The sequence below is a fragment of the Vigna unguiculata genome, chromosome 4, assembly GCF_037176805.1.
Source record: "Vigna unguiculata cultivar grain cowpea cultivar isolate G323 ecotype 2 chromosome 4, ASM3717680v1, whole genome shotgun sequence".
Taxonomy (NCBI): Eukaryota; Viridiplantae; Streptophyta; class Magnoliopsida; order Fabales; family Fabaceae; genus Vigna; species Vigna unguiculata.
Window position 1 is genome coordinate 3,402,650 of NC_140795.1, and position 21,033 is coordinate 3,423,682.

At 27.4% G+C, this 21,033-nt stretch overlaps 1 protein-coding gene across 1 annotated transcript; it reads right to left on the bottom strand.

Moving 5' to 3' along the window:
- Window positions 1-4,156: 4,156 nt before the first annotated feature.
- On the bottom strand, window positions 4,157-13,508 carry LOC114181041 (uncharacterized). Its single transcript, XM_028067360.2, has 6 exons — window positions 12,059-13,508; window positions 11,809-11,885; window positions 11,171-11,216; window positions 10,705-10,849; window positions 4,475-4,571; window positions 4,157-4,380 (listed from the first exon to the last, which is right to left on the bottom strand). Exons 1-6 carry the CDS (start codon window positions 12,807-12,809, stop codon window positions 4,297-4,299), a joined length of 1,200 nt encoding a protein of 399 aa, XP_027923161.1. The 5' UTR covers window positions 12,810-13,508; the 3' UTR covers window positions 4,157-4,296.
- Between the last annotated feature and the right edge of the window lie 7,525 nt (window positions 13,509-21,033).

A 21,033-nucleotide genomic window follows, 5' to 3' on the forward strand; every position in this document is an offset into this window, starting at 1 on the left:
AATGTTTTTCCACTTGCCTTAAGATAGAAAGGGGAGGGGAAAGAAAAGAAAGAGCAAAAGAAGTGAGAGATGTAAGTGATAACATTGATATATTGATTAATACTACACAACCACTTAATTTCTTATTAAAATGTCATTAGTTCACTTAAATGTTCAATTAAACTTCATAACTATTTGATAAGAAAGAACAAAAGGGATAAATAAATACAGGATATGAAAGAAATATAGCAGTTGTACAAAAGACTTAATAATAAAAAAATATAGGAGTATATATTTAAGAAAAATAAACTATGTTAAGAATCTGAAAACTACAACTTTATTATTTTCTAAACTCGAAATATAATTTATAGTAGTAAATTGAAACTGTGATATTTAATATGTAGGAGCTGTTTATTGTAGATTCCAGTTGCTGGGCCTCCAAACAGGGAAGGGGAAAAATTTGTCTTTTGCTACCTGCACCCGATAATTACTAACTGCATCTAGCAAAAGCAAAAAGACTAAAATATCATTAAGTTATAATTTAATCTCTAAGTCTAATTCTTCCCCATTGCTCAATCTGTAAATTTTTCATATTACAAAATTTAAAAATAGCAGGTATAAGTCATAATTTAAAAGTTTTTCTCCAATTTTTTTGGAATAGGTATTTCATAACACCTTTATAACTATGGAGGTGTTGGTAGTAATTAGAGGGGTGCAGGAAGAAAAAGTAAAAAAAATTAAAATTAAATTTTAAACCAAAATTTCATTTATATATTATAATTTAACTTCTTTTTTTCAATTAACATGAGATCTCTCTTTTTAACCTCGTTTAATTTCTTATTTTTTGTCAAAACTTTTAATGATAGTGTTCTCATATTGATAATGACATTATGTTAAAGAAATTATTATCACTATTATTATTTTGAAAATATTGCACAAATTACTTAAATTTAATCTTGATTTGTGATTCTAGAATGCGCATACCAAAGTCCAACCCTTGCAAGTTTAAATGAAAAAAAAAAAAAATCAGTGTTTTTAACTTATGGGCAAAAGTTTTTATGTACACAAACTCATTCAATTAACCGAGTCTTTCACAACTTTATAATGCATAATTATATATGAAATTTTAAGTTTTTCTTGACTTATGTGAGATTTCTTGTTCTATTAAAACTTCAAAAATTTTAAAATATGGTGATTCACACTACAATCTGCATCTAAGAACATGTCATGAACTACCACTTCTTTCTATTACTCATTTTTCACTTTTGACCTAAAAAAAAAAAAATCGGACTTCGAATTCATTTCTTACCCATTTTTTGTCTTTTCCTCTAATACAAGAAACAAGCACGTCATTAAGAATGACACAAATGTTTAATAATAGTATAAAAATCTTCATGCTTAATTTCGGCTTTTTTAATATACTGAGTCCATTTTGTTATAGTAATGCGTAACTCTTCTAAATATTAATATATATCAAGAAAAAATATATGCATATAAATATAATAAGAAAAGCATTACACATAACTAATATTTTGTACTATCATCTATTGATGTAGTTTTAAAGTTTAACGCGCATTTTTAATATGGAAACATATAAAGGATGATAAGTTTATTGAATTTATGATGTCACTCATTAAACATTCTTATAATGTCACTCATTAAACATTCTTATAATGTTATTAATTGAATTTCAGTATTCGAAAATACTAACGTAAAAAATAAATGGTGACATTCTTATAATTAAAATCACAAAAATTATGTGAGCTCACATTGTAACTGACCTTCAAATTAAAGTTGACGTCAGCTCCTCTGTAACAGATGTCAATTCACATCGAATGCTATATTTATTATTGGAAGATGATACGTTTGACCCTCTTAAAATGCTATCGTTTAATAATTTGATATATTATTTATATTTAATATTTATTGATTATTAATAATAAATTGTGAGAGGAATTTGCTGAAGCAATACGAAAAATTAGACAAAATTAATGGCTCACCAAACAAATACCAATTGTATATTTTTAACATTTCTGCTTTAGACTCTCAATAGAATTATCACTCACAAATGATACAACCCATAAAATTCACTTTCATATTTGGGAAAAGAAACAGATTACCCAAAAACTTAGGTAAAAGTTAATTATTGGAAATTGAAAGGTTTAATTACCAACTTTTTCCATAATATAATAAGTCAAATCAGGATTCAAACTCTAAGATCTTACTTCATTGTGCACACTTATATTTTTAAGCTTAAAAGTAAAAGTTTAAGGTGAAACATCTTTAAACTAATAATTTTTTCTTCAACAGAAGTCATAAGAAAAAAACATATATATACATAGCAATTATGACTATTCAAAATATCAATTAACATACAAAAACATTTTTTTTTTTCAAAATCTACTACTCCCAACGAAGGAGAATAAATTTATTATCGAAGAATGTAATAATAGTATATAAAATAAGCATGATGAAATAAATAAACTTAGGTGAAACTAGGGCAAAGGGCATTTAATTAAGGTGTGGACCAATTGAAGCAGTGATATGTGATTTTCAATTATTTATTTGGCCTACAGTGGTGGAGCTTTCAGTCCCTTTCACATCTTTCACTGTGTTTACATCATCTTCCATGCTAAAATTTCCTAAAATAATAATTCAAACATTCACATTCTACTGCAATTAATGTTCTCATCATGCAATCATCTAAAACCTTTTCATCTTCATCAACTTGCCCCATCTTTTTTTACTGCACCAAACCCTAAATATCTTTTTTTTTTTTTTAAACTTTAAGTTTTATATCCCTTTAAAAATTCAACCCTACAGCTTTTCAATTACAAAATGGCAGTAATCTCAATTAATATTAATACAGCAAAATACAAATATATAATTAGTTACAATGTCATTCTCTAAAGGATGAAATAGAAGCCTCTAACAACCTAAATGCTCATATATATATATATATATATATATATATATATGATTAAATATGTTTTTGTCGTTTAACTTTAACTTTATGTGAATTTTGAAATTAGTTCATTTTGAAATTTTGAATCAATTTAGTTCTTCATCTTTCGAAATACGTGGATTTAGTCTTTTTAATCAAAAATTGTTAATTTATTTGACATTTCAAGCGTGTTTTGACTTAACATTAAAGCAAAAATATGTCAAACAGTATAAACAACTCAAATACAATCCTGAAATACTTACGAAACATTAAATAAACATAACAAAATTTGATTAAAAGAACGAAATTCACATATATTCAAAAGATAAATGACTAAATTGATCTAAAATTTCGGAATGAACTAATTTCACAATTCACTTAAAGTTAAGGAACGCAAAATATATTTAGCCATATATATATATATATATATATATATATATATATATATATATATATATATATATATATATATATATATATATATATATATATATATATATATAATTTGTTTGTAACCTGTTTTTTGAATATGCTTCACTTAAGGTTACAGCTGTTGCAACTGGCTTTTCCATCAGAGCATCAAGTCAGTGGAATATCATATCAGCCAAAAGGAGTTCATAAGTGGGGCATAATGCAAGCCACAATCACAACACAAACATGCAAATCACAGTATCAAGTAACGTGGATATCTTCCAATCATAGCCCATGTATCTGGAATTTTTTTTAAGCACAAACACCTTTCTTTTTTCAGGATTTGCCAAAAGATGTGATTTCACACACACATGAAAGAAAACTCACTAATATATTCTTCATATCTTTCACTCTCATCACTGTTTTTCTTAGCTTTCATGATATATATATCCCTTGTGCACAAGTCAAGGATAAAATCCAAGGAACAAAAGTATACTATAATGATAGATACCAGCTATATCAAGCTTTTTCACACAACTGAATATCACACACAAGAATCAAAATGAGGCTCAAGAAAAGTTGTGCATGGACAAATCTGTAAGAACCAAGGGAAAAGGAAATGGAAAAAGGAGAAAAAAAAGAAAGAAAGAAGAAAGAAGAAAGAGGGAACAAAGGCCTTATTATACATCTGATTCCTTCTTTTCTTCAGCTTTTACTTTTAACTATAATAACATTTATATAACGACTAACACAACCTAAATAAGTTTTGCCCCAAAAAGAATATACAGAGATGCTTTAGATTTGTGGAAAGTGCATTACATCTTTGCCCTGAAAAAAGCACTGCCTATATATATTATATATATATTATATATTAATTAATTTATATTCCTGTGCATTAATCTTTTCTATTTTTGGCTAGTAATAATAAAGTGATCATGTAAACCAGTTAAAATTAGGCTTGTTCATTCTTGTGTTGATCTCCCTAAGGTGAACTCCAAGCTTGGATTTTGATCCTTGAAGCTTCTTGTTTGTATGTAGTTGTTTCCCTGCACAAAGTAGTTACTGTCATCAACTCAGACTATATATTCTTATCGATCTCAACAGATATATTCATTGATGTGAAGATGATGAAGTCACAACCTCAGAAAGTTTCCCAGAATATTGCTGAGATGATAGGATTTCGTGGTGACTAAGTTCTTCCAAATCATGTGCACTAGCTTGTATCCGTGCTCCTCTACTGTGAGTCATTTCAAAGAACAAAGTTTTCAGAAGTTTAATGTGACAGCCAAAAGTATTAATTATGTCACGATCTTTATTTTAGACAAATTATTGTTTTGGTTGTTTCACTATGTTATTGTGAGCTCTAACATGTTGCAAGCAAAATAATAAACAGTACTAAGATATGAAAAACTAAGCAGCTACCAGTGTATGAAAGACACAGACGAGGATAACGAAGACAAAAGAAATAGAGGGAATTCAGGTAAGGAGGAACAATAATACAAGAGTGATACATGTATGGGATCTTTAATAATACATGAATGTGATCTTTAACATACACTACTAAAAAAACTCATATTTCTTGTCAATTTTATTTTGAAATTTTTTTCGTAAAAAATATTTATAAATTTTATTATGAAAAAACATTTTACAGAAAATTGCTGCCAATTCTTTTATAAAATATTTTGTATAAAACACTTTTCATAACAAATTTTGTAAAAAATACTTACAAATTTTATAATTTTGTAGGAAATAATTATCCACAAATGAATTATTCATTATTTAAGATTCTTAAAAAATTAGCAAAAAAAAAGTTGTTTTTTAAAAGTTTTTTTAACAAATTTACAAGAAAAGTTTCATGTAATATGAGAATTTTTAGTAGTGACACTTCTCTCATACCGATATATATATATATATACATTTCGATCATAAAACTAAACATTAATGAATAGTGTGATGGCGGATGACACCATATACCTAACAAATAATAAATGTGACTAGAACATACTCAAACTCATGATTTAGATACCTGATTAAGAAATGAACTTCAAACCTAATTCAACTTTACAAAATCAACTTTAAACTTAATTATAAATTCATTTTATCTTTAATCGAGATAAGATGTCTGATTAATATATATATATATATATATATATATATATATATATATATATATATAATATAATATAATATGATAGATAATATGCTCATAGTATTATATTTAAATTAGCTTATATATTTACATATTTGTCTTTCTTTAGTTTTAAGTATATATATCATTTTTTTCTTATTGTAAATATCTAGTCAATGTTAGTTGAAAAGACAGATATGATAATCTCTTATTATGAGTTTTGAACAATCTTTTCTTTTTATTCTCCATTTCTTTTACTATATGATTCAATCCTTTCTCTCTCTCTCTTTTTTATATATCTTTTCATGATTGTAAATTGTTGTACAAATTTGTTGTCTGAAGTGAAAGAGCTGAATTAATTACAACCATGAAGCCATCATTACAAACATTTAAACATGATAGTTCTATGAAAATTTATATACGTACACCTTTAGTTCTTCTGCAGTGTGAATTAGCTTTAATTCTTCTCTACTCCACTGAACATGCTACCTACTTTATTAACTTTTTCAAGATAAAATACAGGGAACATTTGCTTTGTATAAGAAATACTTTATGCTTTCATTTTTGTAAGATCTAAAATTTGAATGAATATAATGCAAACAACACATGCATTAAAAAGATATTGTTTCTACATGTTACAATATGTTCCAACAAGTATATTTCACTTTTGATATCAGATTTTTCACCATTTAAAGCTCTCAAAAGTAACTATATATATATATTCTTCATCTCATGATAAAGTAAAGATTATAAGTTAAATCTTATAATTAGGTTTACTGATATCAGAATAGAACACTGATATTTTAATATTGGACACTGTATTTTGACACCGCTAACACCACTCTTTCTCATAGTACGTTAAAACAAACATTTGTGATGGTCAATGTGCATTTATTTCATTCGTACCTTGATCAGAGAAAGGACTTTAAGCCATCTGCAGTTATTTCTACCAGAAATTATATATAAAGTTTCAGAGCTTTTGAGTACATGTATATATTCATTCCCTTAAAAGACTTTATTTTTTTGTTCATGCCTTACAACATTTTATGTCATGAATAAATTGAAGATGTATTTCATTGTAGTATACAATATAAAATTCTGTTGCAGAGAATTTATCAGAAAAAGGTAAGAAAAATAATCAGGAAAACGGCAAGGAATAATGAAAAAAGACCAAATAACAGGGAATCTAGGTTTTTAAAAGGAAGTCAAGAACATATGCGTGTGTTTGTGAGTCAGTGTTTGTTTGTGATGTAAGAACATATCCTCCATTAACTCTGATTTTGGGGCTTTTTATTAGTTTTATATTCTTTAAAATAGGTTAAACAACCTAAACCTAAAGCTGTTAATATAACGTAGTTTCATAATTATGTCTTTTAATTAAACCTTTGAATATGTATATGAAATCATATACTATTTCAGATATAATTTTATTGTTTACTTTGATGAAAAACAAATAGTTGAGTATCCGAAAAGTTTTTCAAACCCTTTAACTAAAAAAAAAAAGTAAATGTGTGTATTTTAAGGTTTGAGAAGCTTTTTTTAAGTTTACTTTCTGCCATAGCTGTTTTTAAATAATTCCCACTAATTATCTATATATGAAGAGAGAGAGAGAGTATATAATTTGTTCTGAGATTGATTTAATTAAGCCTTATTGGAGAGTAGGTAATGAACATGATGATATATATTAATAATGTTTTTTTTTTCAAAATATATCTTACAAACAAATTTTTAATTTGTGTGAAAATGTCATATATTGGATAATTAAATATCTAGGAATACAGAATATTATTCTTTAAGAAATTATATTCTTATTAGTGAAAAATCAAAACTCTTGAAAAACAAACCCTTGCACTTTTGATTTTAAGGGAAACTTTTTTTGAAGATAAAACACCAATTCAATTTCTTATTTACCCTTACTAATTGAACACATTTTTGTCCTTTATAATGGTCATAATGATTCCATTTATGACTTGTATCCACTAATATCAAATTTACAATATAGTAATATAGGGAAGGACCCTATTATCTAAAGTTTATATACAACTTAATTTAATTTAAGGTTAAGCTTGTGTTTATACATCATTATAAATTTAAGTTAATGTGATGTAAGTTTATTTGTGCGTAATTTACTCATGAAGATCTCTTGCGGTTTTACTTTTCCTATTTGAAGTGACATCAAAGTTAATTATTGCTAGAAATTTTCCTATTTTGCGAGAATTTTCATGTCAACATTTTATAATAACATGTAAGAAATGAGTTATATATATATATATATATATATATATATATATATATATATATATATATATATATATATATATAATTTATGAAGTTTCAAAAATTAATTTTAAACACAGCACCAAAAAAAAATCTAATATATGGTGCATGTGAACAACTCATAATGCTGGTGGAATTGTTGATAAATCCAAACATAACTTTTGTTTCTTACTGAAAGTCTTCTCAATAATATGAAGGCTAAACATTGTGTTCCCAACAAGTAATTTATCTATTTTTAATCAAATAAAATTTAATTTTTAAAAGTACTTTCTTTTATGTATTGTTTCAATTCTTTCTTTTCTAATAAGCTAGGAAGCAGAAGAATTAATTTTCTTTTTGGAAGCTTTCATTGTGTTTGTTTCATTCTTTCACACGTAAGCTTTTTATAATTTCGGTAAGAAAATTAGAGTCTGACACTCTAAAATGGGAAAATAAATTTACAATTTTATATATTTTATATATTTTTTTTCAAAATGAAATTAATCTTATTTCAATATCTTGCTAGGGACAACAGGCTGTCCAATAACCTAGCTAGGTTTGTAGCTTATCAGGTGGGTTTGACTTGCATTTCAGGTTAGTTTGACCAAAATGATACTATATAATATTTAATTTATTTAATATAATTGTTTAAAAATACATATCATAAAACAATTTTTTAAAATTTTATATTAGTAAAAAAAAAACTTAAATTTGTGTAACATTTGAATTCAAAGTTTGTATGGGATATGATTTAGTTTGATTCTTTGTTCAATAATTATTTTTTCTTTGTTTCTATAAAACAATCATTACTTGATCTATAGTGAGCTTGGATTTGGATTTAAGAAATTGATTGGTTCAACTCATAAACACTTTTCTAGTAATAAACTAGATATTAATTAATAATTATGATCCCTTTATACATTTTATATTTAAATTTAAAAAATCCAAACTTTCACATACACACATGTTCACAATATAATAGGCAAATAACATAACTAATTAATAATTAAGACTAAAACATGGTTATTTTTGAAAGCCATATGATTTTATATTTTAAATTTTAATTACCTGAGTTTAATTATTTGTTTCAGTCATATAAAAACTGTACAAACATTAAAATTAGAATATAAAAGTCATATTTCAATCTTAAGTGAATGATCAAGATTAAAAATAAATAAATAAATAAAATCTTAATTAATCACCTAGAATACTTATACACAATTATTATTCATTTTTCATCCTTTCAAATAAAATTATCTGTTTTATTTAATTACACTAAATCAATAATGTATTCGGTCTAAAGATTCTTGAGGTATCTGATAAATCATCTTTGAACATCAGAAAGTTACTACAATGCATATTTTTTAACATATTATTTTGAATACAACATTTTACTTAACTCCACTACTTGTGTTTTTCTTATCAAATACAACATTTTGAGAAAAAAAAAACATGGAAAATTGAAAATATTGTACTTATAATGTTTCTCTTCTAGATGTATAAGTTGTGCACTTAAATGTATTACTTTGCTAGTACATTTTCACAGTAAAATAAATTTTAACTATAAATTTGTCTAATTCTTACTATTTAAGAAACATGCTTTAGTTGTTAATAGTAGTGCTCATAAAACTCAATATCAATAAAAAAAAGTGTTGAAAAATCCCTGTACCAGCACTTCTCTTCTAACTATGACTTGTGTAGCAAAAGAGAAACAAAGAATTCAACCTCACTGTCTATCTTTCTGACTCCAAGAAACTTTTTTGCAGTACAAACGTGAGGACCGAGACAATTTTGCATCAGAGCTAAAGCTTATCAGAATCCAACTCAATTCTTGACCACCATTTTCATGACATAGGGAAGCCAAAAGATATATATATATATATATATATATATATATATATATATATATATATGATGGTCATGAAATCTATATATATAATATGATTTCATGTAATCTCATACAAACTAAGTTGTGTATTAAACAAAATAGTCATAAACCAGAGAATACCTTTAAGTTTTGCTTGATTTTCTGTGTCTGAAATATTAGCCATTTTTAGTCCAAAAAAGAAGTTTATCATAGTATAAAGACATTATTATGCTGTATAGTATCACTGAATGACAACTTTTTCAGAATTGTATATATTTGAACCTTAACTTCCACTAAGGATATGTTTTCTACCTATTCCATTGCAATTCTCGCTAGAAATGTCTTTTCTGCGATTAGGATCATAGGAGGAGTTTGCCACACCTAAGTTTTTAGCCCTTTTTGTCGTATTAGTTGACTCAAATTTTGAATTAGAAACTATATAGTACCAAGCATCAATCTTTGATAAAGCTAAAATACCAAATGTACGACCAAAGGAAAAGAAAAATCGGAACAGAAACAAAGCCTAATTTGATAACGGTATAGTGTTGTGAAGAAGTAATGTTAGTTACTGAATGGAGATCAAAGCAAGTCCATTAGTTCATGGAATGATCATAGCCAAAGGGAGAAAGAAACTGCATAAGTCAATGTAGAGCATAGAAATATGCTGTTCTAAAAGTAGAATGTTAATCCATAAATGGTGCATATTCAAGAGTGGAGAGAATAGCTTCTCCATGTATATTTTCACTTGCACATAACCACTAAATTTCGTCTAGTTTCAGGAAACTTTGCTTTCTACACATTTAAAGAGGGTGAATGACATTGTATCAAAAAGGGGTATCAACCAAATGAGGAATCGCTACTTTGATCTTCAGAAAGAGAGAAAGAAAGCAGAAGTGGAGAAAATAAGTGAAAAGCAAAAGTTGTCAGAGAGAAGCACTTTTTTCAGTTTCACAAAAGGGTGTACATTGGATTTCAGATTTTCCCCAACTCCAATTATTAAACTCAAATCTTAAATATATGAACACTTGCATATATATAGATAGTGAAAATCCAACACCATGCACCATGCAGATAGTGACACTGAAACATTTTCATACACACACACACATCAGAGATTACCTGGTAGAAGAATTAGCCCACAGATTGCTGGATGTGTAGCCCTTATCATGATCCATGGATGCATTTGGAGCTCCTCTCTGATTGGGTAAAAAATTCGTATTTTGATTATTTGGAACTGTTATGGACATGAAATCCTCATCCCCATCTGTTTTATTGCATTATGTAAATGTAATCAAGCATTAATATAAATTCAAAATCACATCATCACATACGCATATACAAGTCAATAATTAATCTTTTTCTTTTGTGCATATACATTAACTTTTTTACAATATTTATGCAGACATGAAGAAATTATTAGTTAATGGATATAGATTAAGAGGGTCTGAGTCATAAAGGGGTGTTAGGGAATCTCCATGGGAATTGAAAACATTGAGCTAAAAAATTTGGAGCGGAAATCAAGGAATTGCATTAGGTAAAATATTACAAGCGGCTAGGGTGTGATTACAAATTATATATGAATTACCTGAAGAAGGTGCAGGTTTGTCAGTGTTCTTAACAGTCCGATACATCTGCAGTAACAAAAAAAAAAGACAGAAAAGATTAATATAATAGAAAGAGATGGATATTTATATATATTAAAAAAGAGAAAGAGCAATGATAGATGGGAAATCTGAATTGTGTATGAAGAAGATTTTGAAGGAGAATAAAAAAGGGGAGAAAATAATCAAATCAGATGCTTCTTTTTGTGGGTTTGTTTGTTTAATAACCACGAGGTTGATGTTTGGTAAGGTAAGTAATTGCTTCTATTATTGAGAAATGATGGCTACTTTTCCTACTTTCTCTTTCTATCTTTTATCTCTTTGGCTTTCTCTCTCATGAAAAGTAGAACTTGTCATGTTCCTCTTGCATCAAACAACAACTTCCACTGTTCATCATTCATTCATTCACTGCATGCCTCGGTTCCTGTGCGGCCCCTTGGATAGATAGACCTTGGACAAAGTCTACACACTACCCTAGTCCACACAGGCGCAACAAAACACAGAGGGAAAGAAAGAGAAAGAGAAAGAGAAATAGAAAGCTTTTTTCTTTCTATGATTTTGTTTTACATGGAAGAAGAGGATAACAAAAAATGAGGGTAAGGTGTATGTAAGTCATATATACCTGCAAATGACTCTTCACATGAGCTAGTGTTAGATCTTTCACATCCATTAGTTCCAAAACTGACTTAGGAGTAGCCCCTAACATCCAACAAACACAACAGTTCAAAACACGGCAAAACCTAGATTTAATTTCACATCTTGGATATGTAATTTTTCATTTTGTTAATGAGTCTTCAAACACAGTCACAGAAACTCAGACACACAGGCACACACACATATCTATGCAAAAGGGAAGAGGAAGAGAGATTCACTTTCATGGCCACCGAGTAGTTCAACAGCATGAACAAAGCGGTTGTGAAGAGAACTAGTCCAACGCATTCTTGGAGCCCTCATGTTCCTTTTATTACTTTGATTCCTTGGCAACATTCTTGATCTCACAAATCCATTATTAGAAAATTCAGAAGCTCCAAAATTTGAACTATTCCCAAACTGCTGCTGCTGAGGGTAATCAAAGTGCTGAAACTGTTGGGGCCTTGAGATTGGTTCTCCTGCTACACCCCCAACAGCACCATTATAGGTATAGTTAGGAGCAGAATTGGAAGAATAAGGAGGGTGTGGAAGTGAATATAGAGAAGAAAAGGAAAACTTGTTGGTGGGGTTTCTCTCAGTACTAGTGTTGTTGTCCAAAGAAGAAAGGTTACTGTAGAGAGGGATTCCATTGATGAGTCTTATTTGAGCCTCAGAAACCCCATGGTGGCTAAGTCTAACAAAGTTTCTCTTCCTCCAGGTGCTGTCAGCCTCAGAGGGAGTAACAGTGACAGTTGTGGAGTTTGCTAAAGACAGTTGTGTGTCTGTGTGGTAAGGGCTACAACCTTTGATTGAACCATCACTGTGGGATTTGAAGCCTTCTTCTGCATAGTCATCTTGGTGTGGCCATGCATCAAAGGGTGAATCCTCTCCAGTGCAAATCGAAGAAGGAGCACTGTTTGGGAGGCTAATGTGAAGGGAAAGATCAGGAATCTGATTCGATGATTGGTCTCGGAAAATGCTATTCTGGGGCATTTTATCAATCACCTATATTCCCAGAAATGATTTCAATCTATAGTATATGATGTGCTACAACAACACAGGGAACAAAACCAAAATAGGAAAACAAAAACACACTGGAGAATTCAGAATTTGAAGGAAGGGAAAGGGTGTTTAAATACACACACATATATATAAAAATTTATTCTTCCACTGTATGAAATTTGGTATATATTATGAGAGAAGAACCCCAGAAGCTACAAAACAAAAACAGAAAAGGGAGCTAGAATATTAATCAGTTAAGGTGATTAATTGAGGAGCTGCAAAGTGATGAATATGTGAAAAATGTTTTTGAAAGAGAAGACACTTTCTCAGCTACACAAAACCATGGAGAGAGAGAGAAAGATGTGTAGTGGTGCATATAATATAAACAAAAAAAATGTAAAAGGAATGGGAAAGAAAGAGAGAGATGAGAGTGTTTTTTGCTGGCTAACTTGAGTTGAGAGTATATATAGGAAAGTGACACTCCAACAATTCTTTTTTTTCTATTTAATTAACTCTGCTTTTTCTCTTCTTTTCTGCGTAGTCAATAAACGCAAAAACTGCAAAGTGCAAAGTTGGGACAAGTTTTGCTGTGTTTGATTTTTCTTTCTCCAAAGAGGACGGGGTGAAATATATTAAACACTAAAGAGAGTAATCAAAAAGGAACTCCACTGTTCATTCTGCTGCCACTTCCTCCCTTCTTCTTCTTCTATCTCATGACTATGTCTTCTTCATCTTCGTTCGTACCCAGAACACAGATTAATTTCTCCTACAATAATATATCAAATAAGTATGAAAATTTAATTTATAGGTTTTTTCTTAATTCGATATGTAAACTTGCAAGCTAAAAAAATCTCAATTAGTTAACATCATAGTATTAAGATTAAATTGATTAAAATGACTGTAATTATTTGGATGATTGCTATAATTATTAGTCACCACTAGGCCAAAAGTATTTTTTTTACTTAAGAGCCTAACAAGCCAAATGTCACGATTCTATTTAATTGTTGTGACTTGGCTCATTTGACATTTATTATGAGACAATTGATGTCACTCGGTCCAACTCGTGATCTTGACTTTGATATTAATTGTTAGATCAAGCAGTTACGATTAGGTACAAAATTATATCTATTAGTCAGGGTGCAACTCTTTTTACTGTTTTAATGTTTAATGTTTTACCTCCATGTATTTATATATATATATATATATATATATATTTTTTCATAACAGGTATAGTTTGCATATGTTTCGTCGAGTGTAATTTTTATCATGAGTTTGGTGTGGTCTTCATGCTTTGTATTATTTTATTTTATTTTATTCGTTCATTTTAATAAATTTTCATGCAATGACAAATGATTAGTGGACTTTGGGGTGTCAATATATATAGCTGAGTTGTCAAAATTCAAGTAATGTTTAACATAATCTTATTTGAAATATTAGTATTAGTATCTAAAGTATAAAATCCATTTGTAAGAATACCTAAAGTTTTAGACTAAAGATGATAACATATATATATTAATGGTGAATTTTTTTTTAGCCTCTAAATAAAAGTTTAATTTGTTAAAAATTTAAGTGAGTCTAATTCTCACATTTAGTATAAATAATAAAATTAAATAATATAAATTTATTGGCTTAATATTTTATTAGAGTAATGTGTGTTCATCGATAAGTTAATGAGATACTCATATTTAAATGGACTTATATCTTTAAACATTCATATTTCACTAATCTTTTGTAGACCTTATAGAAGTTTAAATATTTATTTATATTAAATAATTAAAAATAAATATAATTTGTCTTTCTGGAGTACTTGTGACTTTAAACAAAATAATAGTAGTACTTTTGTATGATTTTAAATAATACAGATATCCATCTATCTTATTTGTTGGATAACAAAAAAAAAAGTAAATGTTTATATTAAATTAATTGGAAATTATAATTTGTAATGAGTTTTGTCAACTTTTACTCTAAATAGCTAAAAATCATCCTCTTACATAACATTATTTTTTATTGCAGTACATAATACTTCAACTGGAGAAATAGATAGGCGTGGCTTCTAAATGCTAAAAGAAGGTTTATGTGCCTATAATAACTTTACTTAGTCTAAACATGTTCATTATCTCAAATTAAAAATTAAAAAAAAAAAAACTAATTGCATATTTGAGTACTGCATATTCATCTATCTAGAAGAAAGAGTAGCAGTACATGCACAGAAAATGTTTGAGTTTTTATAAGATTAACTAATTAGAAATTGCAATACGAAATTTTTGTACGAGATACCTACTTCCTGCAAACGTTAATTTATATATTCATAGATGGTACTAATATACTTATGCAAAAGAAAATTTCTCAATTCTTTAATATGATTTTTTAAATATGTGTGATAATATTGTAATGTTATTAAGTTAATATATAAATTAAAATTATATTTATTAAAAATAAAGTGAAATATATCATAACAGATAAAAGAATAATCATGGATAAATAAATAAGAAGAGAAAAAGTAGAGATAGCCAATTTTATAAAAAACTTGTATAAGTAACAATCAATTTTTAAAAATTTAATAAATTATTATATTTAAAGGGTAAAATTGGTATTTTGGAATGTGGACACAAAAAGGGGAATCCCTTTATATATTTTTATAAAAATAAAGTGAAATATATCACAACAGATGAAAGAATAACCATTGCTAAATAAAGAAGAAGAGAAGAACTAGAGATAACCGATTTTATAAAAAACTTATAAAAATAACGATCAATTTTTAAAAATTTAATAAATTGTTATATTTAAAGGGTAAAATTAATATTTTGAAATGTGGACACAAAAAAGAAAATCCCCTTATATATTGTTATAGATGTAATGCATATCACATACCTCAAAATTAAAGAGGTAAAAAAGATATAAATATTTAAATTGATCTGATCCAAATTATTTTAATTGAATTATATTTATTCATTTTAAATCTAATCAAATAAATTATAATGTGATTGTATTTTTTTAATTTAAGAAAATATAAAATGAATATTCATATTAAGTTACTTTAGACAATTTTCATTAGTTTGCAATTACCCCCCTTTTTATTCATATTATGCAGAAGATGATCTTGGATAAGACATTCTTAATTTGTCCTTCTTCAAAATCTCAACTTGATATAGATCAAAGTATCATTTAAAGGGAAATATCAATTAGAGATATAACTAAATTATATTTTATAAATAAAGATTTTATTAAACTAATTACTGAGGTTGAATTAAACCTAAGTTCACCATCTAAATCCTCAAGACTCTATCCTAATTGAAATTTTAACTCTTTAAAATCTATTCCAATTAAGATTTAAACTTCACCATTTAAATATAGTTAACAGTCTTTATTTTTAATGTCAAATTTATATATATGGATTTAAAGTGATTTAAATTAGATTAAAATTTAAAATTCGCCCATTAATTAAACAGATCAAATTTTAAATTTATTGAATTTGGATTGGTCCAATGTAACACTACCCTACTTAAAATCCATCATTAAGTATATCATTTTTTGTCTATTAATTAAGAGTGTAAAACTTTTTTACCTGATGAGTTCATAGAAATTAATTAAACTAAAGTGAAAAGAAATTAAAGGATTGTTATGAAAAATGTTGTATATATTTTGCGTGATGCTTAAAGCTGACACAGACATACGGATTTAGTAGCATATGTTCTTACTTAACCTAACCCAACTTTAATTAAGCTAGAATAAGTGGATGTACTATATATAAAAAATAAATAAAACTTTAATTTAAAAAAAAAAAGTTGACTATTGGGGCTTTAATTATGCTTGTATATCCCTTTCAGTATTTAAGATGGAGTTTTGTGTTACAATTTTCTCTTCTCTTTAATCAATAATTATCATAATTGCATTTATTAGGGTTGAATTCTGATGTTAACAATATGCTCATGCTTTCTCCATGTATAATCACTTTCTGAGTACAAAAACGTTGTCTGTGACATTCAAGAAGCAGTTCATTTTGCATAACCAAATATTACTTTAGATTAATGCAGACACTTTCTAATATTCGAAGGAGACAAAACTGTAACTAAAATCTAGACAATATTTAGTGTTGTTGTTTTAAGTTGATGTCGACCACTAGGTTTTCTTTTATTTTCTTTTTTATATATATGTTGTCGTCTTGTGAGCAATAAAAGCACATTGATATATTAGTATACTATAATTTTTTTAATATATTTTAAAACATTAAAATTAGTGTTAATGAGTATTGTTTAAAAGTATAATAGAGAAATAACAGAAAAAATTATAAGTTATAAAATATGTCGATCATGAACTATGAATCATGCACTAGGCTACCAAAATAGAACGAATCAGGTTAAAAATTTTAACTTGTCAACCCATTTACCTGATCCTCGTACTGTCAAATTTACAAGCTAGTCTACCTCAGGTCGAAGATCTTTTTTCTTAATTAAAAATAAAAATAAAAATAATTTAAATTATTAAATTTTTTATATTATTTCTTTAAAAATATAAATATATAACAGTATTGTAACTTAAATCATTGACACATAAAAGTTTCAACTATAAATTATAATAGAATGATTTGATATGTAAATGTAATAATTATTTTAATTTATTAAATTAAAAATTAATTGATCAATTAAAAATTTTGAATATATATATATATATATATATATATATATATATAATTAAAATAATTATAAAAAAAAGTGATGGAAACAAGTTCAATTTCTTATCTGTCTTTTTTGTTTCGACCCATTTTTGCAAGCCAAGAGAGCGTACCACTCAAATTAAAAATTAAGTCATCACCCTAAAGAAACCCACTAAAAAAAATTAAAATTCATCTATCACTATTCGTGAGTAAAAAGAAAAACTTTTCCGTGATTTTTGACCATGACTACATGAGTTCTTGAAATGACGAAGGGTTTAGTTAGTCTTTTCACATGTTTTGAATTTTATGGTGTGTGTAGGTTACAAAAACGTAATTATCATATCTTTTGTTAAACTCTTCCCTACAATTTAATGCTACCACTAATAGCACACGCAAGTAGATATTCTAAAATTTCAATGTTTTATTTCCTTTTTCTCTTATTGCTTGGTACATAATCTAAGAAGCTCAATTAAAATGTTATTATAAAAAGTGACGTGACACGTGTCAATGTAATGACGATAATTTATGAAATTTGGATAGCAATTTTGGGTGATTTTTATGATTGGCAATTAATGAAGAAGGGTGGGTGTAATAGTGATTAAGCAAATGGTGAATAATTGAGGCATTTACCTGAATGTGTGAAGGGACACCGAAACCAAGAAAGAGGGCCTAAAGGCTTGTTTGTTTGCTTCCACATATTTGTCATTCTAAACTCAATAATTTCAAATTCTTTGTAACCTTCTTAATTCCTTTTCATTCTTCCAAATATTCCTTTCTAATCCCCTAGCAACTTCTCTACTATTTATCTGTTTTCTTCTCTCTCCCTCTCAACATCTTTCAAAATAATGCATCCCACACCACAACACATCAATAATATACTAAAAGATAGAATATGTTTTATCAAAATTCAAATAAGAAAATTTGTGTACATCTTTATATACATGCTGAAATGACTTCTAATTAAACATTACACATTTCTCATGAATGTTAACATTAGTGCAATTGCAATGAAGGTTTTTTATGTCGATAAAAAAAAACTTTTTATATCAATTTTAGAATCGGTATAGTCACAATCGGTATGAAAATTTTTCGCTCTGTATGTTGGTTATGCTACACTTGGCATAAAAAGTCTCATTGTCATTCCATTCTCAACTTCTCTATAAAATCCTATTCACCATATAGGTAGCACACTCCCCGACGTCATGCTTATTGTCACTACCATTCACTTCCTACTTCGCTTCCTCCGCCTTTTCGTTCACATTCGCGATGTTTGCGTTCTCATCAATCGTTTATTCGCCTCTAATACCACTCTCATCACACACTTCTTTGCGAAGGAGGTTTAGTACTCTGGCATCAACATAGAAAATATAGTAAACACATTGTGATATTGTCCCAATAAACATCATTCAACACTAATAACAGACTTCAGTTCAAGGTTGAACAAAACGAAAATGAGAGAAATTTGTAGAGGGAGAAGACTAGAGCCACCAGTGAGAGGGAGAAGACGAGAGTCAGTGTGAGAGAAAGATTTTATGTCTGTTGTAGTGAAAAATGGGTATAATACCTGTTTTTAAATTTAAAATAACATACGTGTTCACCTTTTATGTCGGTTCTAGGTATAACTAGCATAAAAAATCGTATACTTTATTGGGATGTTGTCGGCGCTCTCACTTTCTATACCAATAACATGCATAAAATATCTTCTACTTTATTATGAAATTGCCATTGTGCTCACTTTCTATGGCGGTTCTAGTGATAACTGGCATAAAAAGTTTTTTCATATTTACAATAATGCTACCGTGACGCTTATTATGCCGAGTGGATTATTATTTAGCATAATAAGTTGTTGTGAAAAGCTATTTTTACACAAGGTTGTATTCTTGTGTGATTTAAACCAAGAGATAAAATGTCTCATTATGGTAAAAATCTAACAACAATTAGGACCAAAGAATGCGTATTGAAATAAATGGGTGGAAGAAACATATCCTCCCTACATTAAAAAATATAATTGTCGATAGACAAAATCCCTTCGTAATAGTAAAATTTTATCAGTAAAACAAAATCACCAACGAAAAAGCTCATATTACTAACATATTTAAAAAAAAAAAAGTCAATTACTAACATATTTTAAAAGGTCAACTACTAACAAATTTACCAACAAATATTTAGAAATTCAATTACCAGTGATTTTTAAAAAGTTTAATTATCGACAAATTCTAAAAAAGTTTACTACCAACCGAAATATTCATCTATAATAAAAATATATATATTATGACAAATTTTACTATCTTGCACATACAAATATTTGTTGGTAATAAAAGTTCTAAAGTTTACAAATAAAATATGTTAATAGTTGTTGACGATATTTTTTTTGTCAATAAAACTTCGTCAACAATTATGAAATTTTTTGTAGTGTTTGTAGTTGTTGAAAGTCTCACATCGACTAGAGATAAGACAATTACATAGTGTATAAGTGAGGTACAGACCTCACCTTTCAAGCTGGTTTTGTGAGATTGAGTTAAGCTTAAAACCCACTTCTAACAACAACAATAAATATGTGATAAAACTTAACTTACACTTTAGAAAGAAACTATTAAGAATTCATGTATTAGTTAAAAAATTTATATCAAGTGATAAAATTAAGTAATATACAAATTTAGGTTAAATATGTTTGTAGCCCTAAACTTCAACACGAAATTAAAATTTGTTATTGTCTCAAACACTATACATTTTTATTCTCAATTTTTACAAATGAATAGATGCAATCATTTTTATCAAATGATCTTAATTTATTTTTTTTAAGTGTTAAAGAGATTCCTAAATTAGTATTTTGAGTTGGAACGTGTCAAACGATATAAGCACTTCAAACGTCAGACTAAATCATGTTTGATACCTCAAAAAAATTTAACTAGGATATGAGAACTATATTTGTTTTTAAAATTATAAACTAAATTATATTAAATTTTGGAACACAAATAAAGTTTAATTTCATATTAAAATTTAATGACTATAAGCATATTTAAGTTTTTTAAAAAATCATAAATTTTAAGTCTTAAAATTTGGAATTAATTGATATCAATTATTTATTTACTTGACTTGTCTTGAGTATCCCAACAAATAAATAAAGTTTTTATTTGTTTTTTCTTCTGCTGCTGTATAATTTTGTTATATCGGATGTAAAATAAATATTTATTTCCTCACTACTATTATACCTTTTAGCAAATTAAACAAAATTTTATATAATATATATAGCACACAAAAAGTAATCTATCTGATTTTCTTTATGGATCACATCAAGAATATTTTTGATTGATTTATTGTGTAATTTTCTATAGTCATTTATGTGTATTAATCTCACATGATATGTGATGTTTTTCTATTATCAGTTCCTGAAATGGATTGCTTAATCATTATGGCTTCAACATCTTGACTCAACATATCATTCCTTAATTAAACTCCATCAAGAACATGACAACTAACATATCATTCTATTCAAATTCTTTAATCATGCATAGCTTTATCCCGTCATATATAATTATTTTTATTCATATCCAATCATTG